This window comes from Dromiciops gliroides, chromosome 4 (assembly GCF_019393635.1).
Source record: "Dromiciops gliroides isolate mDroGli1 chromosome 4, mDroGli1.pri, whole genome shotgun sequence".
NCBI lineage: Eukaryota > Metazoa > Chordata > Mammalia > Microbiotheria > Microbiotheriidae > Dromiciops > Dromiciops gliroides.
The window spans coordinates 383,827,146-383,842,336 of record NC_057864.1 but is presented as its reverse complement, the minus strand read 5'-3'; the positions used below and the strand labels follow the sequence as shown (position 1 = coordinate 383,842,336).

Sequence of the window (15,191 nt, the reverse complement as noted above, 5' to 3'; positions counted from 1 at the left end):
CTTGGCAGTCTGAGAACGGGGACAAATGTTCAATTGTGCAAGTCTGTACAAATGTATCAGCAAAATGACCCAGCTCCAAACAAAATAAGGATGCTTTATGTATTCATGCTCGTAATTAAAAAAAAAAAAACACTGAGCATGAGTGAATGAGTTTTTCTTCTCTATTAACAAAACTGCCTTATTTGTATGAAAAATGCTTTTAGCAGATCAGATTTATTCTTTGAAATGCACTGAAACACACCACACTGAATCAAACATTTGGGATTAATGAAAGATACAGATTCTCTCAGCTGACATTGTTATTAAATCCTATCTATGAAGCCTTGCTTAACTAATAATGTGGGTGAGAAATATTTCCAAGGGTTCTTGCAAAGAATGTCTCAGTGCTTCAATCAATCATAACCTGCTACATATATCCCAAAGAAACTTTATAAGGAGGAACAGCTTTAGCCAAATTTCAAAAAAAATTAAGTAACCAAAAAAACCCAATTAAGTTTATGCTTTATTTGGTTTTCCATCTTTCCCTAAAGCACCATATAAACTTGCTATGTCAATAAAGTTCAATATTCTTTCTACATTATCCACATTAAAAGAAAATGCAGGGGAGAGCTGAGTGGCACAGTGGATAGAGCACCAACCCTGGATTCAGGAGGACCTGAGTTCAAATCTGGCCTCAGACACTTGACACTTACTAGCTGTGTGACCATGGGCAAGTCACTTAACCCTCACAGCCCTACCAAAAAAAAGAAAGAAAGAAAATGGAAAAGCCCAGATTTTCATTCTGCTGACAGGTGTATCTGATAAGGGTTGTAATGCAAGTTTTTGAGAGTATGATGTTTGAAAGGAATTTAAGCACAGTGACATTAATATTGAGTGGAAAACAGGTTTTACACTATTGTTAAAATGACAGTATTCTGCACCAAGTTATTGCAAAAAGCCATAAGGATATGAATTTCTAAATTATAAATAATAGCTTCACCAGAAATAACAGTGCTAACAGTGACAGTGCTAACTTCAAAAGACAAATCCAAAGTTATAGTTGGAAAAAGTTTTCAAATTTAGGGAGTGGTAAACTGAAATTTTAAACTTTTTAAATAATTTCCCTTTTCCTAATCAACTTTTCTTAGAAGATAACACTTGTTTTACTCTAAGTTCTTCCCACTCTGTGAAAGTGTTCAAACTTGGAGAGAGGAACATCTGTCAAGGGGGAGAGAGAGAGACACAGAGGGAGACGGAGATGGAGACGGAGATGGAGATGGAGACGGAGACGGAGAAAGAGAGAGAGAGAGAGAGAGAGAGAGAGAGAGAGAGAGAGAGAGAGAGAGAGAGAGAGAGAGAGAGAGAGAGAGAGAGAGCGCGAGCGAGCTCCGGGGCAAGAGAAGGGACTACAAACCTTCTGAGATTATCTTCCAACACTTAAACATTATCATATTTAATATAACTACTGAAAAAGGAATCTTCCCAAATTAAGCAACAACAATCCGAAAATTGAGACAACAAGCTCTAAGGAGAGCAATTTTCCATGGGTTCTTTAAATGCACTTTTCATTAAAAACAAAATGTTTTTTAAAAGATCAAAGCAAGGAAAAGATAGAATGAAAGATGTGTTGGGAGGGGAGTTGGTTTTATACAAATAGGGTAAAATAATATGTTATAGGACTTACTTTTAATTTGCCTGAAATTTATCCCAGTAAAACACTTGAACTCATGAGATGTTGCTTTTCAGAAGAATAAAAAAGTACATTTTAATAAATACCATTTAATCATATTCTCTGCAAACACTTCAGTAGAACATCATAAAGACAACCTTTCGTATTACAAAATAAAGCATGCATTAAAGTTGTAGTATTATTTAAAACTCTTAGCCCAAATTTAAATACACAAACAATTCAGCCTAATAACTTTTATAATCTGACAGCTGCAAAGTTCCCTCAATGCCATCACTCTCATGACAGTTTTTAAAGCTGGAAACAGGGGTCAGATAATGAAACTCCTGAGATGTTTATTTCCAATCTATCAATTACCTTACAGAGCTTCTGGTACCGAGGAGAAGAAACTGCCATTCTTTGTAAACTATGCAACAGAACCACAACTTTCTGAAGAGATGTTCTCACCACAGCCATCATTTTAAGTTTGCCACACTTCTGAAGACACCTCAGAATTTGCATTATAAATGAAGAGCAATGCTCATTTCCTCCTGGTCACTGGACAAGGATTTGCCAGTTTTCTGAGCATGCTCGTTTCCAGGAATACATTTGAGAGGTATAAACTGTAGCTTCCCAAGAAGGATGATACACCTTCAAGTTCTTCTCAATCTAAAAAGCACGCATAAATGCTAAACAGAAAGCCCCTGACAGATGCTCCCAAGCCAGTGTTTGCTCAGCTCAGCACGGGTGGAAAAGGAAGCAAGTTGTTGAGCCAAGTGCTGTCTGTTGCCGTAGAGGAGCGCAGTTGGTAGCCAAGAAGGACATTAAGTGAAACATTAACGCTGCCGAGACAAAGCAGAAGCCCCTTGGGAAGACAGCTCCAACAGATCATAATAGTTCATCCCTCGGAGCTGGTTTATATTAGGACATAGAAAGGCATTCACTCCCTCACTCTGGAAAAGGATGTGTTCACTCCCAGACTAAATGCAGCTCTGGCAGAGCACAGTGGAGTGAGTGAAAAATAGGCTCTGTTATAAATCTTGAGACAAGAACAGAAGGATACCTGGCTCTAATGATATCAAACCATACATTAAGGGCTAATCAATCACACACAGACAGGTATCAAAGCTAGATTATATTTTTAAAAAAACAAAAATAAATGAATGAATGAATGAATGAATGAATGAATGGCTGCAGGGGTACAAATGTCTTTGCTTAAGACTGAAGCAGATCTTCCCAACGAGCAAACACATATATTTCCATACCTGGAAATAAAGCCATTACTAAACAGAATATAAGTCAGAACTTACCTAATTCAAAAGTAACATTAATAAAAAGCCATTATGGGTCATTCAAGAATATTCTGATTCCCTTTTCAGAAGGCTAGTTCATGTTCTCAAGTTTATTTCCACAAAACTCTGTTTTTTGCTTGGGATGCTTGGGAACAAAAATAAAACTGGGATTATATGATGAGACTTTGTGGGACCTTCTAAACCATCTTAGGGTCACTGATCTGTGCATAAGACCCAGCACACTGCACTCCCAAGTAAAAACAGAAGCAAATACATTGTGATGATTCCCATTTTAAAGATGAGGAAAATAACACAGAATGATTAAATGCTTTGGTCAAAGATTACAGACAGAAATAGAAGCCAGATGTTTCTCATTATCACCGTCTTGCTCCAACTAATAACCTGGGTGATATTACCATTTCATCATACTGTGCAACTGTCGTATTACTCCGTAAAAAGTCAGTCAGAAAAGGAATTATTTGAGAAGGGTTAGGGCCTTCTTGGGCAGGAATAAGGGCACACAAACACCTCATCTTTATAATTCTTGGAAAATTTCTGCCCATTTCCTCAGGTTTCTTCTGCCTTTATTTCAATATCACTTCAAATATTTAAGTATGTTTCCCTAATAAGGTCTTTTTTCCCCACTCAATTCCCAGACAGTTGTGTTCCACTTGTTTATGGTTTTCGTTTTGTTTGGGTTTTTTTGTTTGCAATCCACTACTAGAACACATCCTGAGTCTATACTGCCTCCCTCTGTTTGGAATGAATATGCCAAGATGTTGATTATAGAACTGCCAAGATGGAACGTCAATAATTCAACTCAATACCTAATGATTAGGAGAATGCACACTGCAGAATCATAAGGTGAAGATACTTTAATAGTTGCTTATTCTCCTTACACTATAGGGCACACACAGTGGGCACTCAGTGAATACTTAGCAATGAGTTTAGTAAAATCTAAGCCTTTCTCTAAGACTTCAATCATACACACACACACACACACACACACACACACACAAGGACATCAGAACTAAAAGTATGCTGTTAAGTACCTAGTCTGATTTTATTTGTAATAATAAAAGATTTGAAAATGTCACAGATAACTTTATCAACAAGATCCTGTGAATATTAATATTAAATGTTAAACAGCAGAAAATTGGTGATTAATATATTTAATTATGGATATTATATTAATAGGTTGTTACATGTACACAGTATCTATAAAAATTACAATACAGCAAAACTGCAGTTGTCTACCTTGTGTGGGGGGCAGTTAGGTAACACAGTGGATAGAGCACCATGCCAGGAGTCAGGAAGACTTGAGTTCAAATCCAATCTCTTACACTTACTAGCTGTCCAACCCTATGCAAATCAATTTAATTCTGTTTACCTCAGTAACCTCATCTGTTTAAAAAAAAAAAAAGCTAGAGAAGGAAATGGAAAACCACTCTCCAGTATCTTTGCCAAGAAAATCCCAAATGGGGTCACAAAGAGCCAAACACGACTAAACAACAGAACAACAACAACATCTTGTCTGAGGCATGACCTTGCCAAGCAGTTGAAATGCTTGGTCAGGAAATTGATGTCATGTTTTGGTTCAAAAAGATAAGGTAAATATCAATATTCACCTAAAAAAGTCTCAAAGAAGGACTGAAATAGCCAGAACTTCATGATACATTCTTTATAAGCAGAAATATGCATGAAATCATAGCCGGAATCTCTGCACCATTTCTCATTCTTTGTTATTCAATCATTTTTAGTCATTTCTGACTTTTCATCACTCCATTTAGGACTTTCTTTTTTTTTTTTTTTTTTGGTAGGGCAATGGGGGTTAAGTGACTTGCCCAGGGTCACACAGCTAGTAAGTGTCAAGTGTCTGAGGCCAGATTTGAAGTCAGGTCCTCCTGAATCCAAGGCCAGTGCTTTATCCACTGCACCACCTAGCTGCCCCCGTTTAGGATTTTCTTGGCGAAAATACTAAAGTGGTCTGTCATTTCTTTCTCCATTTCATTTTACAGATGAGGAAACTGAGGCAGAGTTAAGTGACTTGCTCAGAGTCACATAATTAGTGTCTGAGGCCAGATTTGAACTCAGAAAGATGAATCTTACTGACACACCTGACCCTCTGCTCTCTCCACCACATCACCTAGCTGCCCTATTTCCATGTGAGCAGCCTACTTTCTTCTTCTGTTCAAATCATATACTATCCTTGAATTCCACCTCTCATCCCAGCTCCTATAAGAACCCTTTCCTAACCATATCAGCCTATGGTCTCTACCAGTTTGGCCTCCTGAAGTGTGGTCACACTGACTCTACCAGTTATGTAGTTTTTAATCATATAATGTTACATTATTATTATTTCACTTTTCATGAGTATTTTGCTGTTCAGTCATTTTCAGTATCTTTATATTCATGTCTTATCTCTCCAGAGAAATTGGGGGCGAGGTGGGATAGAAGAAAAAGCACTGACCCAGGAACCAGGAGAGTTGATTTCTGGTTATTTGCTTTTAACATTGGGCCAAAATGGTTCTCTGGACTTCAATTTCTTATAACCAAATAAATGAAAAGTTTGGACTAGCTACCTTCATTAAGACTGAATTACTATTTTTTAAAAATCTAGTCATATTTCTCTATACTCTTCGATACTTAACACTCTACCATGAAGAAGGATCTGAAGAATTTAGCACAGTAATATAAAGGAATACAATACTGAAAGACCAGAATTCTGAAGACAGCGAGGAAGAATGGACAAGTGCCTTGTACCTCTTTGTCAGAGAGGTAGTGAACCACAGGTGGAAAATAAGACATGCATTTTTAGATATGGTTTAAAATTACAATTACAACTAATTGGTATTACTTAACTGTTTTTAACTGTTATAAGATAGGGTTCTATTGAACAAAGGGGGAGAAACTGGAAAGTTAGAATGACATTTTAAAATGTGTTAATAAAACATTTAAAAAGAAAATATATTGTGAGCACAATAAGAACTCGATAAATATTTTAATTAACTAAGTTATGAAATACCAAAAAATTATTTTAACGTGGAATATGGCAATGTTTGAAAATACATGGGGTGGGACAGCTAGGTGGTACAATGGATAGAGCACTGGCCCTGGATTCAGGAGGACCTGAGTTCAAATCTGGCCTCATACACTTGACACTTACTAGCTGCATGACCCTAGGCAAGTCATTTAACCCCAAATGCCTCAAAAAAATAAGTAAATAAATAAAATTTTAAAATTAAAATCAAAATAGATGGGAAAATAGCATAATAAATAGTTGCATGCTGATTTGTATACACTTTATTCAGTTCTTGTTCCTTTACCCACCTACTCCTAACCATTAAAAATCAAAGTCAAATATATATCTATTTGAACAGAACATACTTCTGCTATCAGTCTATCACTAACAGAATTGATTACTTGAGTTATAAGCTACCTGAGACATCCCTGTAGTGAGGCAATGAAACAAATGTTGCTCAAAATGATGCTTTTTCCATTAAAGACAAGGCATACATAAAAATGTAGCATCCTTCCAGAAATTAAATTAACAACAGTACACCTTCCTTCACTCCATTTCACCCAAGACTCATTTGAACACAAGAAAAATGTCTACTTGCTCATCACACAGTTCTAATGGCCATGAATCAGCCTCATCTTAGACCTAGAACATTCCAACCAGTGTACAAGGTATGTAATCTGTTTTGCTCTGTGTACTAAACACAATATACCCTGGATTTCTCATGCCTTGATTTAAACTGTGTACATAAAATCAAACTCTAAAAATTGCTTTTATGTTAAGTTTGCTTTCAATTTATTTCCCTTTTAAGGCAAACTTCCCAAAGTTTCAATTTCAAATATTTGTTTGTTTAACAGGAAAATGAGTTTATCCAAAAACCTGAAGGAAATAAAAATCCTTACTAGCCTCAGAAATAAAGAGTGAAAAGAAGCTTCTAATAATGGTCCATAAAAACAATACAGTATAGATCTAAAGAAAATCTTTAGGGGCAGCTAGGTGGTGCAGTGGATAAAGCACCAGCCTTGAATTCAGGAGGACCTGAGTTCAAATTCAGCCTCAAACACTTGACACTTACTAGCTGTGTGACCCTGGGCAAGTCACTTAACCCCCAATGTCCAGCAAAAAGAAAAAGAAAAAAGATAATCTTTAAGGCAAAGCAAAAGGATAAATATTTGATAATAAATTTGATAAAGAAGAAAAATACAATATCATTTAAAATTTGCAATGTAAAAATTATCTTTTTACATTTGCTTGCTCTTTCAGTGACTAGATATAGTTTAAAATATTTTAATTAAACTGTATACTTAATTAGGTTTTATAGGTTATTAACACAAATATAAATGAAGTATTTCAATAAATTCATGCCTTAGTGATAATTATTTTGTTTTCTTTCATAATTTTAGTCAGAAACCTACATTGTAGTTCACATTGGAAAAAGTCCTGGCATTAGCATGCTAGTCTTCTATTTGTTCCCACTAGAAAAAAAAGGACATTTAGCATCTTCCTCTCATCTCTCCCTACATAATTAGAAATGTTCTTTAAGTATTTTGAATGATTATGTGTCATTGTAAGAAATTGCTAACATAATAACATAAGAAGGAATGGTTAAACTTTTAAGTATAAAACATTACTATTTTCTTACATTTTTCTTAAAGGCATTTTTGGTTTTTATCCACAAATTATTACTGCTTCAAACATACTCTTCCAAATCTCTCTTTAGACATGAATATAAGATTATCAATTAAATGCTAATCAATGATTATAGGCTACAAATCTTAGAAACTATTGAATTACATAAATACTAGGATATCCTTAATACAGTAAAAAAAAAAAATGGGGGGTTATGTTGCCTGAATGTGGAAAATAACAAAGTATAGCTTGTGCATGTAAATATTAAAATGAAAAGTTGCGTAAAAGATGCTTTAAGACAGTACAAAATAACCAAATCCCAATTTTTTTACATTGTATGTTCATGCAAAAGTTATCAATTACATGGTGTTAAATCAGTGATCTTCTGGGGGAAACCAATAAAGAGGAGGTGTAATACAAATATACAAATGCCCTTGGCTATCTATATTGGACCTACATGGCCACATATATGCACATTTGTTTAAAAACATACATTGTTTAAAAACAAGAAGTGAGGAAAAATTACTTAAATATAAAAGCAATCTAGACAATTACTTGAGGTTAAGAGTCAATAAACTGGACACTGTCATAAGGAATAAAAAATGTAATTTGTAACAAGGCCTCATGGTATTAGAAGGTCCTATCTGAAGAATATAAATAATTACAGTTCTTTAAAGATGCCCCAGGTTAGCAATTTCCCAATAGAGAAGTAAAATGCAAACCAAAATATCAACAAACACATTTAAAATGCTCTAAAAGTCACTAAAAATAAGAGAAATTTTAACATTAGACAACTCTGGAAGTTTTATCACTTATACAGAAGAAAAAAAAACTGTCAAAGAAGATAAAAAATTAAAGTACTGAATGCTGAAGGGCCCGTGGGAAGACCAGTACACCAATAACATTGCTGGTAAAGCTGAAAATTGATCCAACTTCCTAACAAAACAATGGGAAACTAGCCTAGAAACTAAATGATCCCTAAGTTTAAACCAGGAATATATCACATAAATCCCAAGAATGTCATAGACAAAGGGAAAAGTCCTCTAAATGCCAAAATTTTTCTATCAGCAATTTTGGGGGCAGCGAATGACCAGAAATAAAGGGAATGTACAATTATTAGGGAGCAGCTGAACAAAATGTGGAATACAAATATAATAAAATACTAATCTATTGTAAGAAGATGAAGAATTCAGAAAAAGTGACCTGATTGACCTAATGCTAAACAATGTAAGTAGAATTAAGCTATATAACAAACAAAAAAAGGTAAAAGAAAACAATACTAAAAAACATCAGTATGCATATCAATACAAAGATCAATTTTAACTTTAGAGGATTAATAATGATGAATACTGCTCTCTTTTGATAGAGATGATGAGTGAGGACTAAGACACACTATGGCCACTGCAAGAGTTTGCATTGCTTAACACTACCAATAAAAGGGAGGGATTCTACAGGACACCACATTTTGAAAGTATGTATTTATATACACGTTGTGCACGCTGTTACAGTATAAGCTCCTTGAAAGCAGCTCTTCCTTTTTATCTTTGTATCATTAGCACTTAGGACAGTGGCTGCTACTTTATTAAAGCTTATTGATTGATATGAGTTAAGGAAGATGATTGGAAAAGAACAATGACAATTTTTAAATGACATTTTTTCAAATTTAAAGAAGTATTCCAAGATGGATACAGATCATAATAAATTCCACAGTATAACAAGGTAGTAAGACTTCCATCTAATGAGCCAATAATATTTACTTAGTACTTTCGTACAGACCACATTATGGAAAAGGTAATAAAACTTTTATTGTTAAAAAGAAAATAAAAAAATTATATCTCTACCTATGAGGAACATCTTTTTTGGGGAGAGACTAAAATTAATTCATTTCCCTAAAACTAATTAAATCGCTAAAAACATAAAAAAGGGATAACAAGTCTAAAATAATACATTACAAATGGATTTCATAAGTGCCAAAAAGAGACAAAAAATTCAGAGGTAATATGAAACCACCGGACAAGGAATTTGACCAAGGAGAATTCCTGGAGAATTCTGAGTTTTGAAGGTGAGGTATATATGAATTATTAAGTAAAAGAAGGGTAGAAGAAATGACATGAGCAAAGATTTTGCAATAAACATGTTTAATACAGGGGGGCATAGTAAAAATATATTTTTTTTCAATTCTGAATAGAATTTTATTTTCCAAAATATGGGAATTTTTCCATGACTACTCATGTATAACTTATTTTGAATTGCTTGAATAAACATATTTTTAAAAATTTATCACAAATGTCTCTATCCCAAAATGTTTTGCTATGTAACACCATCTCATTTGGGAAGAAAAGCAAAATATACCAACCACTTTTACTTATAAGCATTAACATGGAAGTCAAGTGAACACTAACAAACAAACCCAGTACTAGACACTACACAGTAAACATGACAAGTGCTTTTCACAGTCTCTGTTTGGTTGCCTCATAACTCACAGTGTAAATTTGGGTGACACTATACTTCTATAGTGTAGTCCTTCATTAGCTCTCTGCAAAAAATATCAGAAAATGGAAATGGGTGATCTCTGAGGTCCTTTCTGGGCAGCTAGGTAGTACAGTGGATGGAGTGCTGGACTTGGAGTCAAGAAGACTCATTTTTCTGAATTCAAATCTAGCCTCAGACATGTATAAACTGTGTGACCTTGGGCAAGTCAATTACCCCTATTTGTTGCAGGTTAAATAATAAAATGAACTAGAGAAGGAAATGGCAAACCACTCTGGTATCTTTGCCAAGAAAATCCAAAATGGGGTCACACACAACTAAAAATGATTCAACAATAAAAAGGACCTTTCTAAATCTGAAATTCTATGATTATATATGGAAGATACTTGGATTGGGTGATAAAGAGACAAAGAGAATTAGAGGAAAGAATTGTGGGACTAGAGACAGAGGTCTACAGTTTCACAATTACACCTTTGACCTTGCCAAGTCACTTGTTGTCTTGGGACCTCACTTCCTTATTGGTAAAATGAAGAGCTGGGATAGATCAAAAGTTCATAACCTTTTCTTATCTTGGATAACCTTCTCAGAATGTTTTTAAAGGCAAAAAATACAGAGAAAGGAAATAAGAAGGAAAATGTAAATTAAATATCAAAATATTAAAAAGGAAAAAAAAACAGTTGATAGGTTACTGGTAAAGAATTTAAAGACAAGATGATCTCCAAGGATATTTTGAAATCTAAATAAGCTATATAGTAGAAGAAAAAAAATTTGGATCAAATGCAGATGGACCACAAAAGGGATGCTTATAATATTAATGAAACTAGAGAAATACATGCATCTGAAAGATCACCTTTTTTTTTTTGTTGGTGAGGCAATTAGGGTTAAGTGACTTGCCCAGGGTCACACAGCTAGTAAGTGTTAAGTGTCTGAGGTCGGATTTGAACTCAGGTCCTCCTGATTCCAGAGCCAGTGCTCTATCTACTGCACCACCTAGCTGCCCCTGAAAGAGCATCTTGATGATCAAATTAACAAAATATGGCCTGTTAAGCACCCCCAGGTTCATAACAGAACAAGATGCACCACTTTCCCTATTGGTCCCTCCACCTCCTAACAAGAACTACACTATGTACACCCATTACAACATAAGGTGTAGATATGAATCAAAGTGCTGGTTTCACAGTCACTCACCTGAATCTGCTTTCTGAGTTCCTTGATCAAACCAGTGTCCTGGAGAGCATTCTCCCGCTGAGCTGCATCTGCAAGCACATTAGCTGTGGTTTCAGCCTCTGGCATCCACTTGAGGAAGCTCTCCAGATCCTTGAGGGAGGCCTGCACGGTCCTCAGCTCAGCCTCCAAGGCATTCTGTCGGTCACGAATGCTGGAAGTAAGAACAGACAAGCAAACCTTAAATAAGTGTTCTCATGACATCCTATGTTGTTATGTAGGTGATAAATAAAAAGGTAGCAGATAAGCTAAAAAGAAATGTTCGTTTCTAAAAATTACCAAAAGTAAAACAAACATAATGTATCAGAAAAATAATATTTAAGTCACAACAAATGAAAATAATACAAACACACACACACACACAGCCAGTGATTTCACTGGTATAGAGAATTATTAGTGAGGAACCCTCCCGCCCTCTATCAATGCATGTCATCAACTACTCCAAAATTAACTGTATTACAATAAAAGGTTAAGAGACTTGACCAGGGTTACCCAGACAGTATATGTCAGATGTAGGACTTAAAGTCTAGTCATATTAAATGTGAATATGGGTTTTCAATGACACCATGCTGATTCCCAATTACTTTAATACAAAAAGGGGAAATACAGCATAGTTGGATTATGGGTAACAAGCAGAAAACTGTCCATGAAAAAGTCATGTGTTCTGGAAAACATATATTCAAACATACTGGAGTGGCGTGTGTGTGTGTGTGTGTGTGTGTGTGTGTGTGTGTGTGTGTGTGTGTGTGTTGTGAGAGAGAGAGAGAGAGAGAGATGTTTCCCTTCTCAGATCTGAAAAAGGTGAAGGGAAAAACATAATAAACAGAAGGAATGGTCTGAAGAAAAAAAAAAAAAGACTTTCAAGAGAAAAGCCTCACATTCAGAACTTCCATTACTATAGGGTTTGCCAGACAAATCTCAACTGGTGCAGACTTTGAGAATTTAAAGTCACAAACCAGCCTGGATGAGTCATTGGGATTTAGTAAATATATGTATCTGGCCCTGAAGACCTGATCTGACCCCATTTCATCTGATTTCAGGAACCACTTCTTGTTGTTGTTGTTAGTCCTTTGTTCTTGAGGAGGACCAGGACATCAGGGACGATGTCATGCCTTGCAAGTGAATTAGATTTAAGTGAGGAAGGCCTGAGCAAAGTCACCAGCCTTACTCTCTCCTCCAGAGATTTCAGGAACTACAGCTGGGTTACCCTGGCCTACACCAGTTCTGGAGGTCATTTTGTCCCATCTAGTCTGATTCTTTATAAAAGTTAAGAATTAAATACTTCAGCATTCAATATTTCATCGATCTGTGATTTTGTCTATATTCCCACTATGAATTTAGCAGAAGACAATAAGCTGTGTAACACTTCATAAATGATCTTGGAGAGTTTTTTCTTCTGTTTGTTTTGGCCCAAACTTGTAAATTATGAATAACTCCAAGTGAAAAAAAAATTCTGCATATCAGCAATTGTTTTAAAGAGATGACTAAGGCCCTGAAATGTTCAGTGACGTGCCAATAGCCAGTTTATGGCTGAGGTAAGACCTGAACTGAGCAACTCTTTAACTACCTGACTCCAGTACTCTATCTATTACACCACCTGCTGGCTGGTGTGTTATAGTAGGACCAGGTTAGCTAAATTTGGAGAGAATCATCACCAGATTATGTTCAGAGTGGTGAAATTTTTCAGCTATTGCAGCAATCAAGGCAAGTCACTGAACTCTTTTGCTTCAGTTTCCTTATCTATAAAATGATCTGGAGAGGAAATGGAAAATCATTCTAGTATCTTTGTCAAGAAAACCCCAAATGGGCTCAGAAAAAGTCAGATATGACTTGAAGTGACTGGTCAACAATTAAATTAATTATTTCTTAATATACTTCTTATAACAACTAATAAGGCAGAAAACATATCCAATCCAATAAATGCACTAAATCTATGACTAATGAGCTAAAGTCACCATATTCTATGAATTTGAATATAGCATATAGAATATATTGACTAAATCTTGTTGTTATTGAGTCATTTTTCAATCATGTCCAACACTTCATGACCCCATTTGGGGTTTTCCTGGAAAAGATACTGGAGTGTTTTGCCATTTCCTTCTTCATTATACAGATGAGGAAACTAAGGCAAATAGGATTTAAGTGACTTGTTCAGGGTCACACAGTTTGTAAAAGCCTGAAGTCAGATGTGAATTCAGGTTTTCCTTACTACAGAGCACAGCAGACTATCACTTATGCCACTTAGCTGCCCCAGGTTAAACCTAAAAAAGTTACTTTACCTATTTAATTTAGACATTAAGTATAACTTTATGCTTAACCTTCTACATCACTCTATAAAGTTGAACAAAATAGGAAAGACATTATAAGAAAATATTCAAAGTTTCTAACGTGAAAATGTGAAATGTGACAGTGAAATTAACTCAAGGGTACAAAATACACGGTAGATATATAAGTGGTCTGTAGATGGCTAAATTTAGAATTCTTAATCATTGTTCTGTATTAGAGACCACTGTACATTGCTTATGGCTGTCTGTTTCTATGTGACATCTCACCTAATTAGAACTCTGTTAACTTTCTAGAAACTATACCTAACACCCAGGAGGGCAAGGGAAGAAGGCCAGGGTTGAGGACAGGAGATTTGCTTCCACAATTATTTGCATGTAATTACTCTGAAGAAATATTCTGACACTTTTACTCAAGGTCCTTTCCACTTCTGAGAATCTAAAGATTTATGATAAAATATGGAGAAGAGTACCTCCAAGGGGGAAAAAAAGGCCTGGAGGGAACCTAGCTACAAACGCATTGCACAAATAAAATTGTGGAAAATTCAAATTATCAAGTAGATTCACTGTTTAAGAAGATAGGAGAATAGAATCCATTTGTGAATAGATTTGATGCCAAAGAATTTTCAGTGTTTTAGTAGTTAAATTACTAAATGCTCAACTAGAAATCTCAAATAACCAAAAATGATTCCCCAAGCAGTTAGGGTATCTAAGGATTTTATAGTACTTGTGTACATTTTTTTTCAAACTTAGAAAAGAAGGGAGGTATGGGGAAAGGGGGAGAGGTGGGTGAAGGAAGGTAGAGAGGGAAGAATAAAAAGGAGGGAAGGAGAAAGGGAGAGAGGGAGAGAGGGAAGGAATAATAGAGGGAGAGAAGAAAAGAAGAAGAAGAAGAAAGAGGAGGAGGAAGAGGAGGAGGAGGAGGAGGAGAAAAAAAGGAAGGATGGGGGCAGAAAGGAAGTGGGGAAGGAGGGAGGGAAGTCGTATCCATTTGAAAGACTTGAAGTGACTATAGAGCACTCACATCTGTCTCCAGAAAGCATGATGCCCTAATAAACTACCATATGTCTGTTTGTAAAATAAGTACAAGTTTTGAAGACACTGTTGATGAGAGGGTAGTTGTCTTCAGCATTATCAGCAACTGAACGAAAATGTGAATGTTGTGTTTCTCCTGCTATGAGAGATGAAAGATTACCTTTGAGTATAATCCATTTTTAATTGCCTACTCCATCTAACCCAATGATTGCTGTAGGCGGTCTTAAAATATTTACAAAGCAAAGGAAAAAAGAATTAGAGGTCCTAAATAAAGCAGGTCGTGTATTCCTAAGTGATCGATTTTTCTAGAAAGTTTTGTTCTCTGCAAAAAAGTCTTTACTTTTTAGATTACACCTCAAATGGTGCCATTATGAAGGAAAGTTATATTTAAGGACCATCTTTCTTTGAAAAGGAGGGCATCCTGCTGTTCTTTTCCCTTCAGTCTTGTGTTGCAGCTCATATATCTAAACCCATTGTGAAATCCAACAGGTGTAACAGGAAAATAGACCTTTGCTCCAGTGAGCTATTCTACACTTTTTCTTTTAAAATTCTCTTATGACACATAGCATTTTCAC

The 15,191-nt window shown here is 35.5% G+C and overlaps 1 protein-coding gene across 2 annotated transcripts in view; it reads right to left on the bottom strand.

Moving 5' to 3' along the window:
* The window catches only part of UTRN (utrophin), a 705,722-nt gene that overhangs the window by 330,533 nt on the left and 359,998 nt on the right, over positions 1–15,191 (bottom strand). The window contains exon 52 of one of the 2 annotated variants that reach the window (XM_044001726.1): positions 11,264–11,453. In XM_044001726.1, the coding sequence (XP_043857661.1) occupies positions 11,264–11,453 (190 nt within the window). Of the gene's footprint in view, positions 1–2,023; positions 2,619–11,263; positions 11,454–15,191 lie in introns of those variants that run through there. The other variant, XM_044001724.1, reaches the window with a different exon arrangement.